The sequence below is a fragment of the Myotis nattereri genome, assembly GCF_964212035.1.
Source record: "Myotis nattereri genome assembly, chromosome: 19".
NCBI lineage: Eukaryota > Metazoa > Chordata > Mammalia > Chiroptera > Vespertilionidae > Myotis > Myotis nattereri.
In genome coordinates, this window is record NC_138095.1 from 6157105 (window position 1) to 6181073 (window position 23969).

Consider the following 23969-nt stretch of genomic DNA (forward strand, 5'->3'; position numbering starts at 1 on the left):
TTCTCCCTTGTGGGGGCCAGGGCGCATCCCGGGGTGCCCCCCACGCCCCCGCAGCTTCTCCGTCGTGCCCCCCGCATGTCCGTCCGGGTTTTCTCAGGCCAGCGGCCCCCTCCGCACCGCCCACGTTAACCTCGGTCCCTCCGTTCGCCACGGGGCTCTTTTCCTGGTTCCCATTTTTTAGACATTGTATTTATTTGTTTACTTTTAGTCTTTATTGAAAGGATCACACAGGCCCTCTTCCCCATTGGCCTCTCCCAGCCCGCAACCCCTTTCCCCGCTCTTCCCCCCCCTCGCCCCCCCTCACCACCCACGGTCCCCGGTTATGCAGACAAGTTCACCGGGTGGTCTGGTTCCCTTCTTTTTTTAAAAATATATTTTATTGATTTTTTACAGAGAAGAAGGGAGAGGGATAGAGAGTTAGAAACATCGATGAGAGAGAGACATCGATCAGCTGCCTCCTGCACATCTCCTACTGGGGATGTGCCCGCAACCCAGGTACATGCCCTTGACCGGAATCGAACCTGGAACCTTTCAGTCCGCAGGCCGACGCTCTATCCACTGAGCCACACCGGTTTCGGCTGGTTCCCATTTTATTTTAAAAAAACCGCCCGGCTCACCCCTCCTCCGCCCAGCTCACCCCTCCTCCGCCCGGCTCACCCCTCCTCCGACCCCGCGCCCCCAGCCGCAGTGGCCGCCCCTCCCCCTGGGCTCCCCCCGCCTCTGCGGGCTCCTCGGCTTCTCCAGCCTCAGGGCAGCCCCTTCTCCCGTGGGGTCCCCCCGCCGGCCCCCCCTTCTCTCCTCAGGCCGCGCTTCGGTCTCCCCAATTCCTGGTCCCCGGTGGCTGGGGTCCTTTTCTAATCAGTTTCCTTCCTACTCCCCCCCTCCCCCGGTTTCCCCAGCCCCAGCTCCCCGAGTTTTCTCCTCAGTGTCCCCTCGCTCATCCTGCTCCCTGCCGCACCCCACTTTTTTAACCCAGGTCTTCTTACCCACCCCCCGCTCCCCGCATTATTGCCCAGGCCTCGCGCTCGGTCTCCCCACCCGGCTCCCCTCGACTCCGTCCCTTCCCCGTCGGCTTCAGCCTCCCCCCATGTTCCGCTCCCCCTCATTGTCACCGGTTGGTGGTCACCTGAGCCTCCTCCCGTTTCCCTCAGCCCCACTCCCGCCCCCCGATTCCTTCGCTCCCCTCCACCCCCTACTCCTGCAGCGCCACTGCCCTCCGTTCTCCCCGCGCCTGATTCTTCCCCCGCGTTCCCCTCAGCGCCCCCATTTGTCCCGCCCGCGCCCCGCCCCCCGCGCCGGCCCCGCCCCCGCGTTCCCCTCAGCCCCCCCATTTGTCCCACCCGCGCCCCGCGCCCACCCCTTGCAGACCCCGCCCCCAGCTCCGGCCCCGCCCCGCAGACCCCGCCCCGGTCCCGCAGACCCCGCCCCGGCCCCACAGGCCCCGCCCCCAGCTCCGGCCCCGCCCCACAGACCCCGCCCCGGCCCCGCAGGCCCCGCCCCCAGCGCCGGCGCCGCCCTCCCGCCCGGCGCCACGTGACGGGAAGCAGCTGATGGGCTCTCCGGGCGGCGGCGGGCTCGGCGGGGCCGGGGCGGGAGCGGGGGCCGGGGCGGGGGCGGCGGCATGAGGGCCGGCGGCCCGGGGGGCTGAGGCGCCGCCTGCCTCGGCCGCGCGTCCTCCATGGAGGCCGGAGGTGAGTGGGGCCCCTGGGGCGCCGGGCTCGGGGCGGGGGCGGGCGCGGCCCGGAGGGGAGGCGGGGGCGCCGCCGGGGCCGTGCGCGGGCTGCGGGGGCGCGGGGCGCGGGGGGCGGCGGCGCCCAGCTTTGTTTCACTTTCGCTGTCAGCGCCGCCGCCGCGTCCCCCGCCGCCGGCAGGACCGGAGGACGGGCCTCGCGCGGCGCGAACCCCCAGCCCGGGGAGTAGGGGTCCCGGGTGGGACGCGGGGTGATGCCCGAGGGGGTAGCTGCCGGGTGCCCGGTGCCGCACGCGCAGGTCGGGGGGAGTCGCGCTGTTCCTGACGAACGGTGCGGTCGGGGGCCCCCCGGACCCCCAAGTGTCAGTTTTACCTTCACAAAACGGATAGAAAAATTCCTGCCTCCGTGGGCGCTTCCCAAACTTGCCTCCTCGTGAAAATGGGATCTGGGGCCCTTATTTAAAAAACAAAAGTAAATGTACATAAATATATGTAACACATAAAACACATATGTAACATTTATATCCCCAGCCTTTCCCAGTGCAGAGGGATTCGCAGGGCAGGGCGGGGCGGGGCCGGGGTGCGGGCCCCTGCGTGTGTGCGGCGGGTTGAGTTTCGGGGGGCCCTTGCCGGCGGCTGTCACCGAGGCCAGTGTGGACTCGGGGTGTAGTGGCCGCCCCCGAGCCGCCCGCGAGCTGTCACCTCCGTGGGGAGGAGGGTGCCCTTGTGCAAAGGCAAAACCTCAGGACGTGCCCCTTGTCCTCCCAAACACCTTGCCCCGAAAACCCACCCGTGTAGAAGCGGGGTGTGTGTGCGGGCGGTTTATGGTGGGAGACCTCACTCTCTCGTGAACCCCCTGCTGACGGCAGCTCCCAGAGCAGCCATGCTAAGCCGGGGTCAAGGCCTGGGGCCCGCACGTGTTCCAGAAGCTCCCTGTGCGCCCCTCCCGGCGAGTCCAGCTTCCTCCCCCTGGATTGCGGACGCCGGTCCCCGGCCTGTCCCGCGGGGCAGGGCTGCGGGTGGGAGGTTGAAGTCCCAGGCTGTTCCCGGCGGGGGGGGGGGGGTAACTTTTTAATTCGGGAAGTGACAGTTCTTTGTTTGCTGGAGCCAGGCGTGCAGTGGAAGGTGTAGAGGCACCTCCGGGCCTTCCCATCTAGATACGGGCTTTCTTTTCAGTGCCTGTTCCGCACAGGACTCTCTCTAAATGGCCCCGACTGTTCGCCCGTGAGTCTGTGAGTCTTTTTATAGCTTCCGCTGTCATTTTCATTGACCCCTTAATCGTTAAATCTGAAAGCGATCTGTAGCGAGCTTCTCTTTTTAGCACGAGTCTGTTTCCAGGTCAGGGTTTTTTCCTAGTGATGGACCACTGTGTTTCGGGGTGTGGGCAGAGCTGTTGAGAGCTGCCAAGCTACTGTGAAAAGAAAAAAAAAAATAGCCTGAGCGTTTTACATTCTTTTAAACTGAATCAAGCCTATGGTCATGGGGTTACAATGGACAAGAGTGGGTGTCTTCAGAGCAGTGGTTGGAGTTCGTTTTTTCATTCAACAAGTATTTGTGGAGTACCTGCTGTGTGCTAGCACTGGCCAGTAGAAATGAAACGTGAGCCACATACGTAATTTAAAATGTTCCGGTAGCTGCATAAGAAAAGTGAAACAGGTGAAATTAATTTTAAAACTATATCTTTGTCAGTCCAACATGTCGAAAACATCATTTTGATATGTACTCATGGTTACTAATATATTTTAGGCCTTTTTTTGGTATTAAGTCTGCAAGATGAGATGTATATTATATACATAATCTTAATTTGGACTCACCACATTTTCATTGGTCAGTAGCCACGTGTGGCTAGTGGTTACTGTATTGGACAGCACAGCCCAATAGCCATGAACAGATAAGTTTGGGCTGGGGATGGGGAAGAGATGGACAATAAATACATAAAAATGACAAGTGCCATCAAGAAAAGATAGATGAGTGATACTTATAAAGAAAATTTAATGGAGTGAGAGGAAAGTGACTGGGCCACTTCATTTATTTGTTTATTTTTTAAAATATATTTTTATTGATTTTGGAGAGGAAGGGAAAGAGGGAGAGGGAGAGAGGGAGAGAGAGAGAGAGAGAGAGAGAGAGAGAGAAACATCAATGATGAGAATCATTGATCAGCTGCCTCCTGCGCACCCCATACTGGGGATCGAGCCCGCACCTCGGGCATGTGCCCTTACAGGGAATTGAACCAAGACCTCCTTGGTCCATAGGTCGACACTCAACCACTGAGCCACACCAGCCAGCCTAACTGGGCCACTTTAGATTGTGAAGCCAGCAAGGCTTCTGCGAAGGCGACATCAGCACCAGCCCTGAAGGGTGAGATGAGACAGCCAGGCAAAGATCTGAGGCCCGCCAGGCAGCGTTTCCCAGGCCGATGGACCATCGAATGCAGTGGTTCTCAACCTTCTGGCCCTTTAAATACAGTTCCTCATGCTGTGACCCAACCATAAAATTATTTTCGTTGCTACTTCATAACTGTAATGTTGCTACTGTTATGAATCGTAATGTAAATATCTGATATGCAGGATGGTCTTAGGCGACCCCTGTGAAAGGGTTGTTTGACCGCCAAAGGGGTGGCAACCCACAGGTTGAGAAACGCTGATAATGTACTGATCCTGAGGCAGGACCAATCACCTTGCTTTCTGCTGCCTGGAGTCATAGCTTCCACCTCCATGTTAAGGCGAATCTCCTTTCACAGACAGGGCCCATCATGAATATCTTTCCATTCAGCCTGTGTGTCCACACACATCCCAGTGTTTAATTAGAAAACCCTGATCTCTTTCACCAAGAAGGGCCATGGCAGGTGCAGTCCCAGATGAAGCTGGATCCCCATGGCTCTGCTTTTGTAAGCTCTGCACTAATTGCGGCTTGCTTTCCCAGCAGCCAATTTTAGTTGGGGCCCAGACTCTCCCTTCAGAATTTCCTTCGTTCTAGAAATGAAGAAGAGACAGGAGTCACTGGGTTCTTCTTTTAGCTCCTGGATTCCTGAGCCTGAAATAGCAAGAGATTAAATCCCCAAATCACAGAAATAGAGTGTGAAATCTGGGAATAGCTCATGTTTAGAAGCATTTCATGTGAAATGTTTGGCACAGGCATCATAATAGTTTAAGGGGCTTCATTTTATTTATATATAAGGAGGGTATATCATGTATATTTATTCAACAAATATTTACTGACTGCCTGTTCTCTGCCAGGAACTCTGCTAGGAACTGGGGGTAAACATACAAGGTCCTTGCTCCCGTGGAGTTGATGTCCTAGTTGGGGAAGATAGTTAATAATCAAATTAGTGATTGTGCTGTAAAGAAAAGTGAGAAGCCTTAGCCAGTTTGGCTCAGTGGATAGAGCATCGGCCTGTGGACAAGGGCCCCAGGTTCGATTCCGGTCAAGGGCACATGCCCGGGTTGTGGGCTCGACCCCCAGTAGCGGGTGTGCAAGAGGCAGACAATCAATGATTCTCTCTCATCATTGATGTTTCTAAAAAAAGAAAAGTGAGCCCTAACCAGTTTGGCTCAGTGGATAGAGCATCAGCCTGCGGACTCAAGGGTCCCAGGTTCGATTCCGGTCAAGGGCATGTACCTTGGTTGCGGGCACATCCCCAGTAGGGAGTGTGCAGGAGGCAGCTGATCAATGTTTCTCTCTCATTGATGTTTCTGTCTATCCCTCTCCCTTCCTCTCTGTAAAAAATTAATAAAATAAATTTTTTTTTAAAAAGAAAGAAAAGTGAGAAGTTGAAGTTGTGAAAGAGATTGACTTGGGGGTCAGAGAAGGGCTCTCTGAGGAGCTACCATTTAAGCTGAGACCTGAATGAAGAGAAGGCACCAGCCCCAGAGACATTCCTGGGGATGAGAATAGCTGGTGCAAAGGTCCTGGGGTTGGAACTAATGGAGCACAGTGAAGGGTGAGAGAAGGCTAGTTAGTCTGCTAGAGCCAGGAGCAAGAAGAGAAATAGAAGCCCAGGTGGGAGACAAGGCAGGGGCCAGTTTCTGCAGGACTCTGAGGGCAGGATGAGGAGTTTGTATTTTAGTCTAAGAGTGATTGAAGCAGATTACTTTGGAAGGTGAGAATGGATGGTAGGGGCCAGAGCAGGAGCTAGGAGAGCAGTTGGAAGGCTGCTGAGAGAGGGAGGATGATGTTGCATAGATTAGAATAGTAGCCATGGAGATGAAGGGAAGTCAGGTTTGCCAAGTCTCTTGGAAAAAGATTTGATAGCACTTGCTAAGCAGCGGTTCTCAACCTGTGGGTCGCAACCCCTTTGGAGGTCGAACGACTCTTTAAAAGGGTCGCCTAAGACCATCCTGCATATCAGATATTTACATTATGATTCATAACACTAGCAAAATGACAGTTATGAAGTAGTAACGAAAATAATTTTATGGTTGGGGTCACAACATGAGGAGCTGTATTTAAAGGGCCAGAAGGTTGAGAACCACTGTGCTAATGGATTTGGATTGGGAGGTGAAGAAAAGAGAAAAGTCAAGGATGACCCCTTTTCATATTATGTAGAGCCTCCGTGGTGTCCCAGAGGATGGCTAGTGTGCATGGGGAGGAAGTGAACCATGTGTAAATATAGTCCGGATGGAGTCATGAAATTTGTCATTGTCTGTGTCATTTAGTATTGTGTACATACGGGGTCTCAGCCTCGGCACTACTGACATTTTGGGCCAGAAAATGCTTCATGTGGGGGCTGACCTCTGGATTGTAGGATGCTTAGCAGTACCCACGGCCTCCACCCCTTACATAGCAGTAGTACCACCCCCAGTTATGACAACAAAAGTGTCTCCAGACATTGCCACGTGTGCCCAGGGGGCAAAATTATCCCCTGTTGAGAACCACTGGGCTACATGTAGAAGGCATTAACAGATTAGGGCTGTGTCACCATATGGAAATATCTGGAAGGAGCTGTTGCAGGATTACTACATAACTTTAAGAGATCTGTTCTGGATTTAAAATATACAGTAAAATATTCTTGTCATGTAAACATTCGCATCCAGAGGAATATGCTTCTACAGAAAAATAATGATATAAATGAAAGGATCACGTGCACAAACACCTATTTCTAGGAGGAATTACCGGGGCCTGTACAAACACCAGTGTAGACTTAATATTTTAAAACCTAGATTTGCATATAGAACCTCAGGGAATGAATATAAAGGAAACTTCCTTAAGTGGCAAAGCCACCAAAGGCTTGATATAATTATATGCACTTATATGTGCATCTTTACCATCTGTTTCATTGAATCCAAGATATGGATCATATTGGCCTATGTATCACTGAGAAAAAAAAATACTGCCTGTGTAACCATGAAACATCATCACTTGTGAGACATCCTGAGATCATGGAGGTCAGAATGTGAGAAGACATCAAGATGTGTCCTAGGAGATGCGAACTATGGGGTGCTTAAGTTAGTTCCTATCTGGTAACGGCTATAAAAGGGCCAAAGTCTCGGAACTGTTAAAGTGGAACATACACACCAGGAAGTGACCTCATGCAGGAGGGAAGCCAGTTATTATATTAGTATGTGTCACCATTACACATCATTGTGGTCAGAAAATCAATTCCGAGGGCCTTTAACTTACGAGCTTCACCGGCCATGGAGACCTTCCAGTGGGGGAGGAAATGAAACCAGGGCCTGCCCTTCCTGTCGCTGGAGAAGCACCTTCCCAGCACTTAACTCCTCACAAGGTGCTGTCCTAGGCCCGACAGACCCAAAGATTAAATCGTCTTGCTGTTTCTTAACAAAGATGCTTACATTCTGCAGGCGGGGGAGGCGCAGAGGGAAATTGGCTATTACAGGAGAGAATGAAATAAGCAGAGGAATAAGTATTTCTACTCTGATAGTGTGAGATCAGGGTATGCTTCCCAGTTGCTGATCTAGGTGGGATTCTCCAAAGCAGAAAAGGAGCCCAGCTGTGACATGAGGTACTCCGGGCAGGACTCTGGTCTAAGCAAGAGGAAGCAGGGCAAGTGCTGAACATTTGATGATGGGGGGAGGCGCGGAGGGGGGCGTGAGTTTCAGATAACTCTTTTCTCCCAGGAGCGGGCTCTTTTGAGGAGAATTTAAATACATTTGAAAGCCTCCTAATCTGCACCATCTAACAGCCTTGCCTGGGCTCGTCCTGATCTGGTCCTTTCCTTTCTTCCTCTTCAGGCATTCATAGGAAAATGAGGCCTCTGGTCACTGGGTGTACCCTTCCAAAGGTTACTGAGTCATGGGTAACCAGCAGAGGGGAGTGCCAGAGCTGAGTAACCGCGGTGGAATGTGGCCTTTGGCTACTGTTACTGCCCCAGGTCACTTAAGTGGCAGTTCCCTCCCAGAATCCCACCCGTGCCATGGCGAGACCGTGGCTTTCCGGGTCTGAGTCAGGGCGGCGAGGAGGGAAGTGAGTGCTGGTTTGAAGCATGCTGTCTCCTGTCCCAGAGGAACCGCTGCTGCTGGCCGAACTCAAGCCCGGGCGCCCCCACCAGTTCGATTGGAAGTCGAGCTGTGAAACCTGGAGTGTCGCCTTCTCCCCAGATGGCTCCTGGTTTGCTTGGTCGCAAGGACACTGCATTGTCAAGCTGATCCCCTGGCCGCTGGAGGAGCAGTTGTAAGTACTCTGGCCTCCCAAGGCACGAGGGAGTCCTCACGCGCCGAGGAACGAGAGCGCTTATTCAAACTACTACCTGCTCTTGGGTCTTGCTGCCCGAGAACAGGAGAGGGAAACAGCGGGACAGTTCAGGAATCCGTCACCGGACTCACAGAGCCCCATGTGCAGGACGTGGGAAAATTAATTCCATCAAGATTACGTTAGCCCCAAGTTTTTAAAAACAGATTCATTGAGATATAATTTACCCGCCATACAATTTGCCCATTTAAAGTGTATCACCATGACTAATCTTAGAACATTTTCATTACTAATAAAAGAAACCTACATCCCTAAGCCAGCACCCTCCAAACCCCTCTACTCGCCAGCCCTGAATAGCCACTAATCTACTTCCTGTCGTTATAATAGATTGCCTATTCTGAACATTTCATATCAATCAGATAATATGTAGACTTTTTTGACTGGCTTCATTCACTTAATGTTTTCAGTTATTTATGTTGATGCATGTATCAGTACTTTATTTCCTTTCATTGCCAAATATTCCAGTGTATGGAGACAACCACATTTTGTTTATACATTTATCAATCGGTGGACATTTGGCTTGTTTTCACCTTTGACTGTTACAAAGAATGCTGCTATGAACATTTGTGTACAAGTCTTTATGTGGACATGTTGTTACCAGAAAGGAGACCTGGCCCTTGGTGGTTCTTGGTGCAGGAAAAATTTCACAACACGAGCCCGGATGACTATGAGGGAACATTTATTAAAGCTGGGGTCGCAAAACAAGACAGGACCCGGCATTGCAGAAGCAGCAGGAGAGCCGAGGCTGGCTCCTGAGCTCTCTGGGAAGTCAGCGAGAAGGGCGCCTGGGGAACAGGTTCAGGGGACTAGCCTTTGACGACTGAGCTGCCGCTGCCCATTGCTCCCCAGGCGCAAGTCTTGGTCCTTTGGGGTGTAGGAGATGCATGCTGGGGGGGGGGGGGGCGAGAAGGGGAAGGGAATGGCAGGGGCTGCTCCCTGGACCAGCGGTTGCCAACTTTTCGGACCTCACGGACCACCGGTTGGCCCACTGCTCCAAAGGTTTCCTTAAACCAGCGGTTGCCAGCCCCTTCGGACCTCACGGACCACCAGTGGTCTGGGGACCACCGGTTGGCGACCACTGCCCTAGACCCAGAGCACGCCCTGGGTCCTTTGTCTTGAGGCTTTATCTCAAAGGCGGGAAGGTCTCAGGGGAGGGTCTCCGCAGAATATTCATCAGTCTTCTAGGTGTGCCCATCCAGCTTCCTGGTCTTTACTGATTGGTCAGTGTTAGGGCTGAGAGTTGTCAGTCATCGTGACTGGTCCTGGTGTCGCCCACCTGGTTTTGCTGCTTTTCTTGGTCTGGAAGCTGGAATACAGCTGAGGCCTAGATGTTATTTCTAGGAAGGCGACCTCCTGTATCTACTGTAAATTGCTTTGCGAGTTTGTTCAGCTAACTGCCTCAGTTTCCCTATTCCATTTGTCCTGGCTTACTGGCCTGTCTGAATATGATTTCATATGTTTTCTGTGTTTAACCGTTTGAGGAACTATCAGACTTTTTCAAAGTGGCTCTACTGTTTTACAATCCCACCAGCAATGTGTGAGTTTAAGAAATGTTCACATCCTCCCAACACTTGCTATTGTCCGTCTTAGTGATTGTAGCCCAGCCGACCTGGCTGGTATGAAGTGGCCTCTTACTGTGGTTCTGATTTGCATTTCCTTGATGGGCACTGATGTTGAGCACCTTTCCATGTGCTTACAGCCGACCTGGCTGGTATGAAGTGGCCTCTTACTGTGGTTCTGATTTGCATTTCCTTGATGGGCACTGATGTTGAGCACCTTTCCATGTGCTTATTGGCCCTTCGTATATCTGCTTTGGAGAATTGTCTGCTCAGATCCTTGGCCCATTTTAAAATAGGGTGTTGTCTTTTCATTATCTACCACGTTTAGTTTCTGATATTTTTCTTTATTTGGGCTGGACAGGTCCAGCGTCTGAAAGCTCTGAGCCCCCAGTCAGTGGCCCAGCATTTGCATTTTTCATTTGTCCCATGGTAACTCTGTCTGCATTTATGTTTTCAGCCAACATTTGTTGCAAATCTTCTTTGCCTAAAACTGAGCCAGGGGCGAGAATCCTAAATTAACCAAACACACAGCCTGTGCCCTTGAGGCTTTCATTTGTTTTGCTTTAGGCATTTTTTAGAAGTTGTATATTAGATTTAAGTTTTTTAGAAGTTTAGTCTGAAATGTGTTGCCTTGATAATAGGTAAAGCTGATGAGAGTTTGCTGAGATGGGTACTCTGTACACTGTTGGGGTTGAGGGGTAAATTTGTGCACTTTCTGGAAGGAAGTCTGTTTGACAATAGGCATCAAAGACCTTAAAAATGTCCTTTCAGTGATTTAGGAATCTCAGAAACAGGCTCATCTATTTATATGCACTGATTTTCATCATGAAATTAATTATATAGTTAAAAATCAGAAACAGTTACATATTGGGTGATGAGACAGTGGTTAAGGACATTATGGTATATATATATATATATATATATACCCTAATATGCAAATAGACCGAACGGCGGACCAACCAACCGGTCGGTATGATGTGCGCTGACCACCAGGGGGCACACTCAGAACATGGCAGGTGTCGGCAGCAGGTGGCAGAGTGGGGAACATGGCAGACATCAGCCATGGCGGGATGGTGGAGCAGGTGAGCGGGGGCACCAGACCAAGGCGGGGCGCCAATCACTGTCATTGGGGCAAGCCTTTGGTGGTTACTGAAAATTCTTTGCTCCCCCACACCGCGGTCCGCCTGGTGCTTGCACCTGCTGCTGGTGCCCGCCTGCTCACACCCGCTGCCAGCAACGGCCCTGCTCTCACCCACTGCTGGCGCCCGATGCAGGTCCCGATCATTCCACGCCGTCAGTGGGTGCAAGTGGTGGCTGCCAGCCCTGATCGCCCCTCAGGGCTTCTCCATCTCCCCCTGCTCCTGAGGGGTGATCAGGACAGTAGCCGCTGCTCGCACCCACTGACAGTGCCAGCCCTGCTTGTGCCGGCCCTGCTCGCACCGGCTGCTGGCATTGGCCCCAATGGCTCCATGCCATCAGTGGGCGTGAGCCAGGCTGGCGCCCTCAGTGTGTAGGAGCAGCGGTGGTGGTAGCAGGCCTGCCAGCAGACAGGGGAGTGGGGGCCGCGGCAGGAGGGGCCGGGCGGGGGCACAGAGGATGGGTCAAGACCCGCCCCTGTGCCCACCGCAGCCTCGCAGCCCACAGTTCCTTTTAAGGTGCATGAATTCGTGCACTGGGTCCCTAGTTTTTATATATTTTAGCAGCTGTCAAAAATTGTGTGTATTTTTAAATAAATCTTTATTGTTGAAAGTATTACTTTTGTCCTTTTCCCCCCCCATTGCCCTCTTCTACCCTCCTCTCCCCCAAGCCTTTACCACCCTATTGTCTGTGTCTATGGGTTATGCATATACACATATGAGTTCATTGATTTATCTCTTTCTCCCTCCACCCTCCCCTGCCTTCCCTCTGAGGTTTGAGCCTGTTCGATGTTTTTATGTTTCTGGCTCTATTTGTGTTCATCAGTTTATGTTGTTCATTAGATTCCACATATGAGTGAGATCATGTGACACTTATCTTTCTCCATCCATGCTGTTGCAAATGATGAGTTCTTTCTTTTTTACAGCTGCATAGTATTCCATTGTGTAGATGTACCACCGTTTTTTAGTTCACTCATCTGCTGATGAGCACTTGGGCTGTTTCCAGATCTTAGCTACTGTAAATTGTGCTGCTATGAACATAGGGGTGCATATATCCATTCTGGTGGGTGTTTCTGGTTTCTTGGGATATATTCCTAGAAGTGGGATCACTGGGTCAAATGGGAGTTCCATTTTTAATTTGCTTAGGAAACTCCATACTGTTCTCCACAGTGGCTGCACCAGTCTGCATTCCCACCAGCAGTGCACAAGTGTTCCCTTTTCTCCCCATCCTCACCAGCACTTGCCATTTGTTTATTTGTTGATGGTAGCCATTTTAACAGGTATAAGGTGGTACCTCATTGTCATTTTGATTTGCATCTCTCAGATGGTCAGTGACTTTGAGCACTTTTTCATGTCTCTTGGCCTTCTGTATATCCATTTTGGAGAAGTGTCTATTTAGGTCCTTTGCCCATTTTTTAATTGGATTGTTTATTTTCCTTTTGTAAAGTTGTATGAGTTCCCTGTGGATTTTGGAGGTTAACCCAGATATGTTCTCCCATGGGGTGGGCACTCTTGTTATTTTATTGATGGTTTCTTTTGTTGTGCAGAGGCTCTTTATTTGGATGTCCCATTTGTTTATTTTCTCCTTAATTTCCATTGTCCTAGGAGATATATCTGTAAACATATTGCTACAAGAGATGTCTGAGATTTGGCTGCCAATGGTTTCTTCTAGGATTTTTATGGCTTCATGTCTTACATTTAAGTTTTTTATCCATTTTAAGTTTATTTTGGTGTATGGTGTAAGTTGGTGGTCTAATTTCATTTTTTTGCATATATCTGTCCAATTTTCCCAACACCATTTATTGAGGAGACTATCTTGACTCCTTTGTCAAATATTAATTGAGTATAATGACTTGGGTCAATTGCTGGGTTCTCTGTTCTGTTCCATTGGTCTATATATCTGTTCTTATGCCAGTACCAGGCTGTTTTGAGTTAGGTGGCTTTGTAGTATAACTTGAAATCTGGTATTGTGATTCCTCCAACTTTGTTTTTCTTTCTTAAGATTGCTGCAGCTATTCGGGGTCTTTTTAGATTGCATATAAATTTTTGGAATTTGTTCTAGCTTCTGTGAAATATGCTCTTGGTATTTTAATAGGGATTGCCTTGAATCTGTAAATTGTCTTGGGTAATATGGACATTTTTTTTAATCTTTCTTTTTTTTTATATTTTATTGATTTTTTTACAGAGAGGAAGGGAGAGGGATAGAGAGTTAGAAACATCGATGAGAGAGAAACATTGATCAGCTGCCTCCTGCACACCCCCCACTGGGGATGTGCCCGCAACCAAGGTACATGCCCTTGACCGGAATTGAACCCGGGACCCTTGAGTCCGCAGGCGACGCTCTGTCCACTGAGCCAAACTGGTTAGGGCAATATGGACATTTTAATGATGTTCTACCAATCCATGAACATGGTATATTCTTCCACTTGCGTATATCTTCCTCTATCTCTTTTTTCAATGTCTTGTAGTTTTCCGTGTGTGTGTGTGTGTGTGTGTGTGTGTGTGTGTGTGTTGTGTTGTTTTTTTTTTAGTCGTGATTTTCGGTTCCTTCTATAGTCAGTTAAATATTGCCAAGGTCATTTATTGTTGCTGTTTTTTAAGTATATTTTTTATTGATTTCAGAGAGAGAAAGGGAGAGGGAAACAGAGATTGAAACGTCAATAATGAGAGAGAATCATTGATCGGCTGCCTCCTGCATGCCCTCTACTGGGGATGGAGCCCACAAACCAGGCATGTGCCCTTGATCAGAATTGAACCCGGGACCCTTCAGTCCGCAGGCTCTATCCATTGAGCCAGACTGGATAGGGCCATTCATTATTTATTGATCCACTCTAAGTACAGGGGACTAAACTGCACATCCAGAATTAAGTCTGATATAAATCTATAGTCTGAAAAAGTTTTTAAAAGCATAAAATGGCCCTGGCCAGGTGGCTCAGTTGGCTGGAACGTCGTTCTGTACACCAAAAAAATTGTGGGTGGTTCCTGGTCAGGGCACATACCTAGATTGCAGGTTTGGTCCCTAGTTGGGTGCAACCAATCGATGTTTCTCTCTCTCTCTCTCAGTTCCTTTCTCTAAAATCAGTAAACATATCCTCAGATGAAGATTTTTTAAAAAGCATAAAATGAAATATATGGTTTTTTTTCCTAAAAGTGATTTTTGTACTTAAATATATACAGTATTATAGGTAAATATAGTCTTCCCATCTTAACTATTAATAGCCTCACTTCCAAATTTTCCCCACATTTCTGTTATTTTTATAATTCAAAATAATTTTTAAGTCCTTTAAAAAAGGGGGAGTCTGGGGCATTTATGATCTTCTTAGGATTGTTACACCTTTTTAAAAAATATTTTACTGATTTCGGAGAGGAAGGGAGAAGGGGGAGAGAGATATAGGAACATCAATGATGAGAGAGAATCATTGATAGGCTGCCTCCTGCATGCCCCCTACTGGGGATTGAGCCCACAACCTGGGCATGTGCTCTGATGGGAATTGAACCTTGATTTCCTGGTTCTTAGGTCAAGCTCAACCACTGAACCACGCTGGGCAGGCCCAGGATTGTTACACATTTTAAAATGTCATGTGTGCTTTTGATATGGAGCAAGTAATTGATACTAACCAAATAGTTGTAATACTTTTAGAAATAAACTTTTTTAAAAACTTTAATTTCAGTGAAGTTAAGTTCTCCCAATGAACCTACCTTGCCCCTAGTTACCCCTTTTCAAGCTGCACCTCCCCACCTCCCATGTAGCTCATCCCTTGATTCATTGACAAACTCAGAAGTCCAGGGGATCTGTTGAGCAGTAAGCTAGGATACCCAAGACTTACTTATGTTCTGGTTCCAGATCTGCCCCTGATTTGGGGACCACAGGAAAGTCAATTCTACCCCTAAGGTGGAGATTTTAGTATCTTTTTAGAGAAATTAAACGTATGATATTAAAATGATTTAACATATTAATGTGCTTTAATTTCTTTGGAATAAAGTAGCTGTAAAAGTATCCCTTAATTCAAATACAGAAATTAGGATTTTATAAAAAATAAAACAAATATAACTTTGGAGGGTCACGCCGTCCTGTGAAGTTTTTCCATAGCCTGCCTTTTACTGCTTTTTCCCTGGATGGCAAACTCAGGCTCCTGCGCCAGGGCCAGGCAGGTCTGCGATGTGTGTGGGGCCATGTGTGGGTTGGGCAGGCCCAATCTAAAAGATACTCATTATCACCTCCACATGTTTTGTCAGAATAACAAAATCTCAGACTATATTGGGCCATTTAGACCAGGGGTCAGTAATTTTTTTCTGTAAAGGCCCAGATAGTAAATAGTTTCGGTTTTGTAGGCCGTATGTCTGTCAGCGGCACTCAGCTAGGATGTTGCAGCATCCAACACCCATAGAAAACAGGTGAGCACCTGAGCGTGGTGGTAGTCCACTAAAACTTTATTTATAAAATCGGCTGCTGGCCTAGGCAGAGCTTGCCGACCTCTGATTTAGATAATAGAGCTTGAGAGGCAAAGGAGGCTACAGTGCTTCCATCCCTCCTAGCTTTATAGGTGAGCTTGGTTAAATGTTTTTAGTCTATTTCAACCACACAACTGACAAACATGTGATTTCCTTCCTTTTGGGGACAAATGTAGTACCTAAAAAGGTCTCGCTACATATTTGTGATCTAGGATTTCTCATGGAACTCAGTTCCAGCTTTGTCATCTCCATTTCCCCTAGTTTGATATACCCCAGGGTGTGGTCAGGGTCACGTAGGAAAGTAAGACCTCATGCTCGCACTGATCAAGTGCATCGCCGGCAGGAAACGTCAGGTGTTCTGGCTGAGCCGCCGGCTGTCTAACTGCTCATGCCTTTGAGATACTGGCTGCCAGGCGAGTGGTGGAGGGCCCAGTAGTTAGGGACCGAGTGTTAAAGTAGAAAGTTAAAGGAAGAGGGTCCAGTTGCTCAGTGCACCCCTGAGTGGTTCTGTGAGTTCTTTCTCTCTGGACTATCCTGCTGGTTGGAAGTAAATGAAAGAGCCTTATGAATTGGTTGGAACATAGCGAGCGAAGGCAGAAATCAGTGTGTACCAAGCCGAGTGTGGGCAGGAAAAGGGTATGTTCCCTGCTGCTTGGGAGTTTTCTAAGCTAGAGATGGGAGGCTCCTCAGGCAGGAGAGCTGCGGACGGCTAGCGAGGTGCTCAGTTCGGTCCTAGCTGCAGACCTGCCGCGTGCTTGCTTCCCCGTGGGAAACGCTGAGCGCCTCTCCTTTCCCACACCCCCAGAGGACTTGCTCCCACAGGCAGGCCCCCGTCGCAGGGCTGTCCCAGAGGGGATGAGCCAAGGCCAGGGAAGCCTCTGTTACACGAATTCGAAAAAGAAAAGTCACACCAGAATTCACCGAAGCCCAGCTTGTTGCCAGGACTTTCAAGTCTTAGATACCCAGCATGAAAAGGGGGTTCACTTGGTGACGTTTCGTACTCATTAAGAACTCTCTACCTCCCAGCATCCCCAAAGGGTTTGAAGCCAAAAGCCGAAGCAGCAAAAATGATACAAAAGGGCGAGGCAGCCCGAAGGAGAAGACTCTGGACTGTGGGCAGATTGTGTGGGGTTTGGCCTTCAGCCCGTGGCCTTCCCCACCCAGCAGGAAGCTCTGGGCACGCCACCATCCCCCAGGGCCAGACGCCTCCTGCCTGATCCTCGCTACGGGGCTCAACGATGGTCAGATCAAGATCTGGGAGGTGCAGACAGGTAGGTTGTTTCTGGCTGGACCTTATGGTCCTGGAGGCTCACGTGCATGTCCTCATCGGGGGCTTGAGGGGCCCCAGCCCCCCAGTCAGCTGAGGGGTGCAGCTGTGACGGGCAGACCAGGTGCCATCTCTCCCACTGACTGAGTGCTCCTGCTGCCCCCCTAGGGCTCCTGCTTTTGAATCTTTCCGGCCACCAAGATGTTGTGAGAGATCTGAGCTTCACACCCAGCGGCAGTTTGATTTTGGTCTCTGCGTCTCGGGACAAGACTCTGCGCATCTGGGACCTGAATAAGCATGGTATGGAGGTGATGAACTCCCGGGGACTCCTAAAATACTGTTTGCTCCTTTCCCTGCTTTACCTGTGTCATTTTTACCCAGAGTAGTGTTTCTCCATCTTTTTTTCTATTCTTGTTTCTTTAGGAGCCTTTTCTGACAATTTTTTCTTAATCACTCCCCCTCATCCCTTGAAGATTTTAATTCTGTAGATCTGTCTGTTGATTGAATACATATTTATACACTGTAAGGAAAAAACTGAGATTTTTTTAAACCAATAGAACCAGTTTTTGCCACTGTTGATCTCCCCTTTATTGAAAATGCGGTGATGGAGAATACCTTTCCCACGTGGCACCGCTGACATTTAGGGCTGCATAACTCTTGGTTCTGGGCTCTACCCTGCAGGTGCCAGCACCCCCTGCAGTCTGACAGCCAGTGTGTGCAGACACTGCCAGTGTCCACACGGAGGGCAGTCTCACCAGTGAGAACCGCTGATCTAGAGGAAGTCCTCCTCCCGGGCACTTCCTGTTAGAAGTACTTTCTTTGTGAAGTAGAGTCGAGGTCTAGAAGAATTCTCTCAGGCTCGAGGGGGTCGGCTTTTATGCAATTCTGCCTTGTACAGAATTATAGAGGAGCAGCCCAGTGAAGAATTCCACACGTCTCTGGTGTTGATCCTCGAACTGGAAGGTGACACAGGGAAGGGGAATTTGTTAACAGGTCATTCCTCTCCCACCTGGGTGGGCACTCGGAGGCTGGAGGGAGGTGGGAAGAGGAAATGGTGATGCGGGCAGTTCATGAAGAGACATACTCATCCCTGATGATGCAAAGGTACCGCACTCTTGCCTGAGCCATGGCTGTTCTCTAAACCGAGAGAGGGGCCCTGTCTGTTTCCCTCTTAGAAACAAGTCCAGTAATTTGTCCAAACAGCTGAGGAGGAGGTGCATGTAGTTTCCTCACCTGAGGCCCCTCGTCACTAAGAGGCCTCTGTCCAGTTCCTCCCGTGACGGTGGGGCTCGTAGTCATACCATCCAAGCGAGGCCTCTGACGGAGGCTTATTCAGAGGCAGTGCCGCCGTGGAAGGCAGGTTCTGGAAGTGGCTTTGAAAATCACTTGGTGGTTGGGAAGCTGCAGGTGACAGAGTGGGCAGAATCACTAGACCAATTATTAGGGCTTTTCAAAGAGGAGGGGAATAAGGCAGTGTTCCCAGGTATTGGGCCCTGCCCTACCTGACATGCCTTAATTTATTCAACACTCACGACGACCTCAGGGCAGGTGTACTGTTCTTCTTTGATAGCTGGAGAAACCATGACTGACTCTTAAAAATTTATATTTATCCACACATACCCATAAATTTATAAATGACCATATATATTCTTAAAATAAAAAATATATATTTTAAAGAATAAAATAGCATATATGTTTTTTTATTATATATATATATGTATATATATATATGTGTGTATATATATATATATATATATATATATATATATATATATAATTTTGTTTTATTTTTTTCCTGCCCTGGTTGGGGCTTTTCAGTGGTTAGAGCGTCAGTCCAAGTACTGGAGGGTCTTAGGTTTGATTCCTGATCATGGTCACATACTTGGGTGTGGGTTTGCTCTCTGCCCCCAATTGGAGGTCGGGGCGCATGTGAGAGGCAACCAGTCCATGTGACTCTCTCACATCAATGTTTCTCTCTCCCCCCATCTTTCCCTTCCACTCTCTCTGAAAAGCAATAGAAAAAATATCCTCAGGTGAGGATTAACAAAACAAAAATATTTTTAAAGTTTTTTCCCTTTTATTTTAGCTTGATTCCCGCCCACGCCAGCCTTGCCATCTTTCTGATTCTCCCTTCGGTTGAATTCCTCCATAATCCCCTGTAATCTTGTGTAGCCCATGCTAAGAGTCTTCCATATTTCTTTCCATATTTTGCTTACACTTGTATGACCCTATTTGGACAATCATACTCTTACATTTATGGGTTTTGGAGTCATTATGTTTCACAAGAATGGAATCATAGTCTTCATATTTTTTTCCTGAATCTTGTTTTTTTCATTAAAGATACTCCATGGGAAATCTAGATTCTTAATTTAATATGGATTAACAGGGTGGATCCACCTGTTACACTCTCTATTCACTCATTTCCCTATGGATGGGCATTTTGTTTTTTTCAAAAACTGAAACTTGGAGAGGTTGGTGAGCGATTCAGGATTGTGTGCTAAGTGGACAGTGGAGCCAGAGTTCAAGCCCAAGTTCGCCTGACTCCAGAACACGTGGCCCTAGTAACTGCACCATTTCTCATCCAGACACCTGGGGGAAGGGGGGGAACCTTGTGGTGAGGGGGAAACCATTACAGAGAGAAGTGAAGATACACGCGCTCAAATTCGGAAGGATGCTTCTAAGTATAATGGAGGTGGTTGGGGGACTGGAGAAGAATGTTCTTTGCTATCAAAGGGATCTATTGAACCTGATCTGTCTACACCGTTTATCCTGATGATCCTGTGGAATTTGGTGAAACAGTGGGCAGTGATTTCCCTTGGGTGTTAGAATATCATATTAATAGATTTCAGGTATTTAAATGGCAGGTTTTGTCATATTGCTTTCTCTGCATTAAAAAGTGGGCGGTGGCACTCAGTTGCTAGAGAACTGGGTGGGTGGCCCATCACTACCCTCAGTCTTCCTGCTTCGTGGCTTGAGACCGCTCACTGTCTGCCCCTTTGTCTGCCAGGTAAACAGATTCAGGTGTTGTCGGGCCATCTGCAGTGGGTTTACTGCTGCTCCATCTCCCCGGACTGCAGCATGCTTTGCTCTGCAGCTGGAGAGAAGTCGGTAAGTCTCACACATCAGGTGTTATTTCCTCTGTTGTGTTGGTTCGGCAAGCCCTGGAGGTGTTGTAGCCACCTTGTGTGTGAGAGGGTAAGCCAAGCGTCTCAAACCCTGCCTCCTGCATCCCTCCCTTTTGATTTGCACTTTGACATGATCCAAAAGAGGAGGTTAAGTTTACGTAGATCGCTACCTTCATTGGAGGCCTGTTTGTCTTGACAAATGGGAAAGGGGTGCTTTTTAAATTTCTTTTCCCCGTAGAGAGTCTACGATTTCAAAAGTTGCAACCCATGTATGGATCCAGATTTCCTTTGAACCATCTAGTTTATAGCTACCTAATTAGGCTTTTCATTTCAGATCATAAAATGTACAGCTACTTATTGAACTTTGCCCTGACATCCTGTCTGTTATTTTTAAAGAAGTATTAGAAACCCAAGAATACTTTGGGAACAGTTTTGTGTGGAGCTGTGTGCTGTGGCTGACTTGGGAAAGTTAAGAATGCACTGTTTGGTGCAGCCCAGGTGGTTAATCATTCATTGGAGGTTTGGAACTATGTGAAAGTGAGAGTTTTCTTAAAGGAAAGAAAATAAAAGCCTATTTGTAAGACTCTCAGGAATGTTGAAGGTGATGAGCTGTGTCCGAGGTGCAGGGTGGGGCAGAGTTCCATGGTTCTGAAGCACACGGGTGTAAAATGGCACGGCAGATTCGGGTGTTGGTAGCCCTGGAGTTCACCCTGACCCCTTTTATGGTATTAAATGAAGGGACAAGCTAGCATGTGGCTTAGGTCTTCATCCACACATACTGCGTGTTTGCAAACAGCGCTCAGAAGCAGAACTCGGAAGCTTCTACTGACCCATGTTAGCTGGCAGTCTTCCTGAGGTTGGCCCTGTTTGCTCCTCCTTGAGCATGTCCATTGGGTAGGCACCGCGAGAATGCGGACTGTTACTTTATTTAAGCCTATGATACACTTTGGAAGAGCTGTAGAAAAAAGGGTGGGATGTGGCTTCCTCTGGCCGTGGGGCCTGAAGTGGGCACTGCTCACATTCTAAATAGTATGTTTCCGCCCCTAACCAGGCCCCTGTCGCTTTCCACAGGTCTTCCTCTGGAGCATGCGGTCCTACACATTAATCCGGAAGCTAGAGGGCCACCAGAGCAGTGTTGTCTCTTGTGACTTCTCCCCCGACTCTGCCTTGCTTGTCACGGCTTCTTACGACACCAACGTGATCATGTGGGACCCTTACACTGGCGAGAGGCTGAGGTCACTCCAGTAAGGACCCGCATCCCTGCTTACGGCTTCCTTGTGGGGTGACTGATGAGAAACCTGTGTTGGATGAGACATGTCCCTTTTAGAGTCGGGGAGGGAGGGGCACCCTGGGTTCAGTGCTTATTCTGAGGCTGGTGTACAGTAGTGCTTTCTTGTCAATTAAGTTCTCAAATTAGACCCAAGTGCCTTCAACCTTCCTGCTAAGTGAGACTTTACTTCTTTGGATTCAGCATTAAGAAACCTCAAAGTGACTCTTTTTTTCCATTTACTAATAACTGTAGTAACAAGTTCAGAACGATCCTTTTATCGAAACTGCTATTTCCATAATGAATTTTCATGTTTGCACAAATTTGGTCTATTTTTCTCCTTTATCTCGTTTTATGAAGCGAATAATAGGTAGTCCTATAATTATCATGTATCTGAGCCTAAAAAAGACTTTCAGTTTGTACCGTGGCATTCAAGTGAGGGCTGACCTACTTTGCATAAGGAAACTAGCACAGGGAGTGTTAGCAGCCTTCGGCCCCCTCTGTAAGACACTGGGAGCCTTAGTAAATGCACTTTTCTCCAGTCTTTTCTAGTCCGCAAGTCCCAAGGGTTTCCATATGGGGTACAAGATGCGTCCTGAGCCTTTTCATAGCCAGGTAGTTTGGCCTCCTGCCTGGGGGTGAAGGTGAAGGGTGAGGGGTGGCCATCACTCCTTACTGTCCTGTTTCTCCTCAGCCACGCCCAGCTCGAACCCCCCATGGATGACAGCGATGTCCACATTAGCTCCCTGAGATCTGTGTGCTTCTCTCCAGAAGGCTTGTACCTCGCCACTGTGGCGGATGACAGGTAACAAGAGGCTCTCTGTATGTGGCCACGGAGCAGGTGCTCGCACGTCACTGTGGCGTCTGGCCCCAGGTTTGCTAATGTGCAAACTTGCTTTTCCTTCTCATCCAGACTCCTCAGGATCTGGGCTCTGGAACTGAAAACTCCAATTGCATTTGCTCCCATGACCAATGGTCTTTGCTGCACATTTTTCCCACACGGTGGAGTTATTGCCACAGGGTAAGTATCTGAGCTGAACAGATGGGCAGCCATTTCTGCTGCGTGTGCCATGGAGCTTTTTAAGGAAAGAAAGCATTTAGTTTTCCTGCCTGCAAGGAAGGCTTTAAGAAAATGCAAGATTACATAAAGCTCTAATATCCTATTCCGCCACTATAGGTTGTCATTTATTCTTAATATTTAATCCAAGTGTAATTGAAGAGTTACAATTCATGACAGCTCATGGAGCGAGCCTGCGAGGACGCATCCATTAAGATGATGCAGAGCTTCTATGGAAACCCTTCCTGCAGAGACCACCTTTCAGGGACCGTCTATAACTCAGGAGGTGGCGTCCTTCCTCCTGTGGCCTCAGTGTGGTTTAGAAAGGGCTGTGCTGGCCTTGGTGTCAGAGGTGTCTGGAGTCTTACAATCCTCTTAGCAGCCTTAATTATTCAGCACCACAGCTTTTACATCCATTTCAGCAGCCAGGGTTACATTTCACTCTCCCGAGCCTCCTGCTAGTGCAAGTCGGAGTAGAGACATCAGTATCCGTCACAATGGAAACAGGTGTTTCCAAGGTCTGTCTTAATGCATTGGTTTCCGTTTTGTTTCAGGACAAGGGATGGTCACGTCCAGTTCTGGACAGCTCCCCGGGTCCTGTCATCACTGAAGCACTTATGCCGGAAAGCCCTCCGAAGTTTCCTCACCACCTACCAAGTGCTGGCACTGCCAATCCCCAAGAAAATGAAAGAGTTCCTCACGTACAGGACTTTGTAAGCAGCGCTACACGATCTCGTGTGTTTTCTCTGTAGCAGATACAGCTCCCTGGCGAAGGAGTCGCTGGGATAATGGGCCAAACAGCTGGTCTTGGATGGACATAGTTTCTCTTTGGAATTGGGCACAGAATGTAGCAAAACCAGATTCCAGTGGACTCGTCATGGATCTTCTCCCGACACGTCAGTCATAGAGGGGACTCCACCTCCGTGGCCACAGCGCCTTATCTTCAATCTTCAGTCCACTTAGAAGCAACAGTTTTGAATTCTAGTAGTTTTGGTTCAAAGTGCAGATAATGAGGTTTCGGTAAGAAGAGTTACAGGCCTCGCGAGCCTCTGTAGCGCTGAGGGGTTTCAGCTCCCTCTGCTGGGAAGTGTGGCTCCTGCCTGGTCCCGGCCGTTTCAGCTCCGGCAGCAGCGGCCTTGTTTCAGCTCCTCTCCTGTTGTCGGAGTTGGTGTTGGCAAGTCTCTCCTTCCTTTAGCTTCTCTCTGAGCAGCGGGACAGTTTCCACGGAGCAGGCTCTGGTATTAGCTAAACTACAGGTGGCGCAGGCTGTGCTCCTGACTAATACACTATAATTGGCTTTTTCTTTTTTAAACAATGGTGTGCATGTGCAGATGACAAACTTATATGCCAGGTGACACAAGGATTTACTCCTAAACTGCATGACTGTTCAGATGGCTGAGTTGTTGGTTGTTTGCCTCTCATTAGCATATTTATTTGTATTTTCTCAACAGATGTTAAGGTACAACTGTGTTTTTCTTGATATCTAAAAACCATAGTACTTAAGTTGAACAGTTGTGAAGATGTCTCCTTAATTGTGTAAAGCATTGTGTTGTCATCACTTCAGCTGATACTCTCATGTACGAGGTCTGACTGCTGCTTCTCCTCATTGGACGTGTGAGCCAGTTTCAGCTCTACCCCTACACAAATATAGCTCCTTAAAAGTACTCTTCTCCAGTGATGTGGTTCTCTAATCAAGACACCTCATTCA

General features: G+C 48.7%; 1 protein-coding gene across 3 annotated transcripts; it reads left to right on the forward strand.

The window, feature by feature from the left end:
* Positions 1-1598: 1598 nt before the first annotated feature.
* Positions 1599-23925, forward strand: WSB2 (WD repeat and SOCS box containing 2; the record flags this gene model as incomplete). Of its 3 annotated transcripts, none has more annotated exons than XM_081113988.1 (9): positions 1599-1691; positions 8152-8320; positions 16572-16816; positions 16981-17112; positions 19820-19920; positions 21009-21181; positions 21899-22009; positions 22118-22225; positions 22816-23925. In XM_081113988.1, the coding sequence occupies 9 exons, from the start codon at positions 1679-1681 to the stop codon at positions 22976-22978; spliced, it is 1215 nt and encodes a 404-aa protein (XP_080970114.1). In that variant the 3' UTR covers positions 22979-23925. The 3 variants fall into 3 exon arrangements, with proteins under 3 accessions (XP_080970114.1, XP_080970115.1, XP_080970113.1); XM_081113989.1 differs by lacking the exon at positions 1599-1691 and adding an exon at positions 7943-8066; XM_081113987.1 differs by lacking the exon at positions 1599-1691 and having other exon boundaries at positions 8133-8320.
* Positions 23926-23969: the final 44 nt, after the last annotated feature.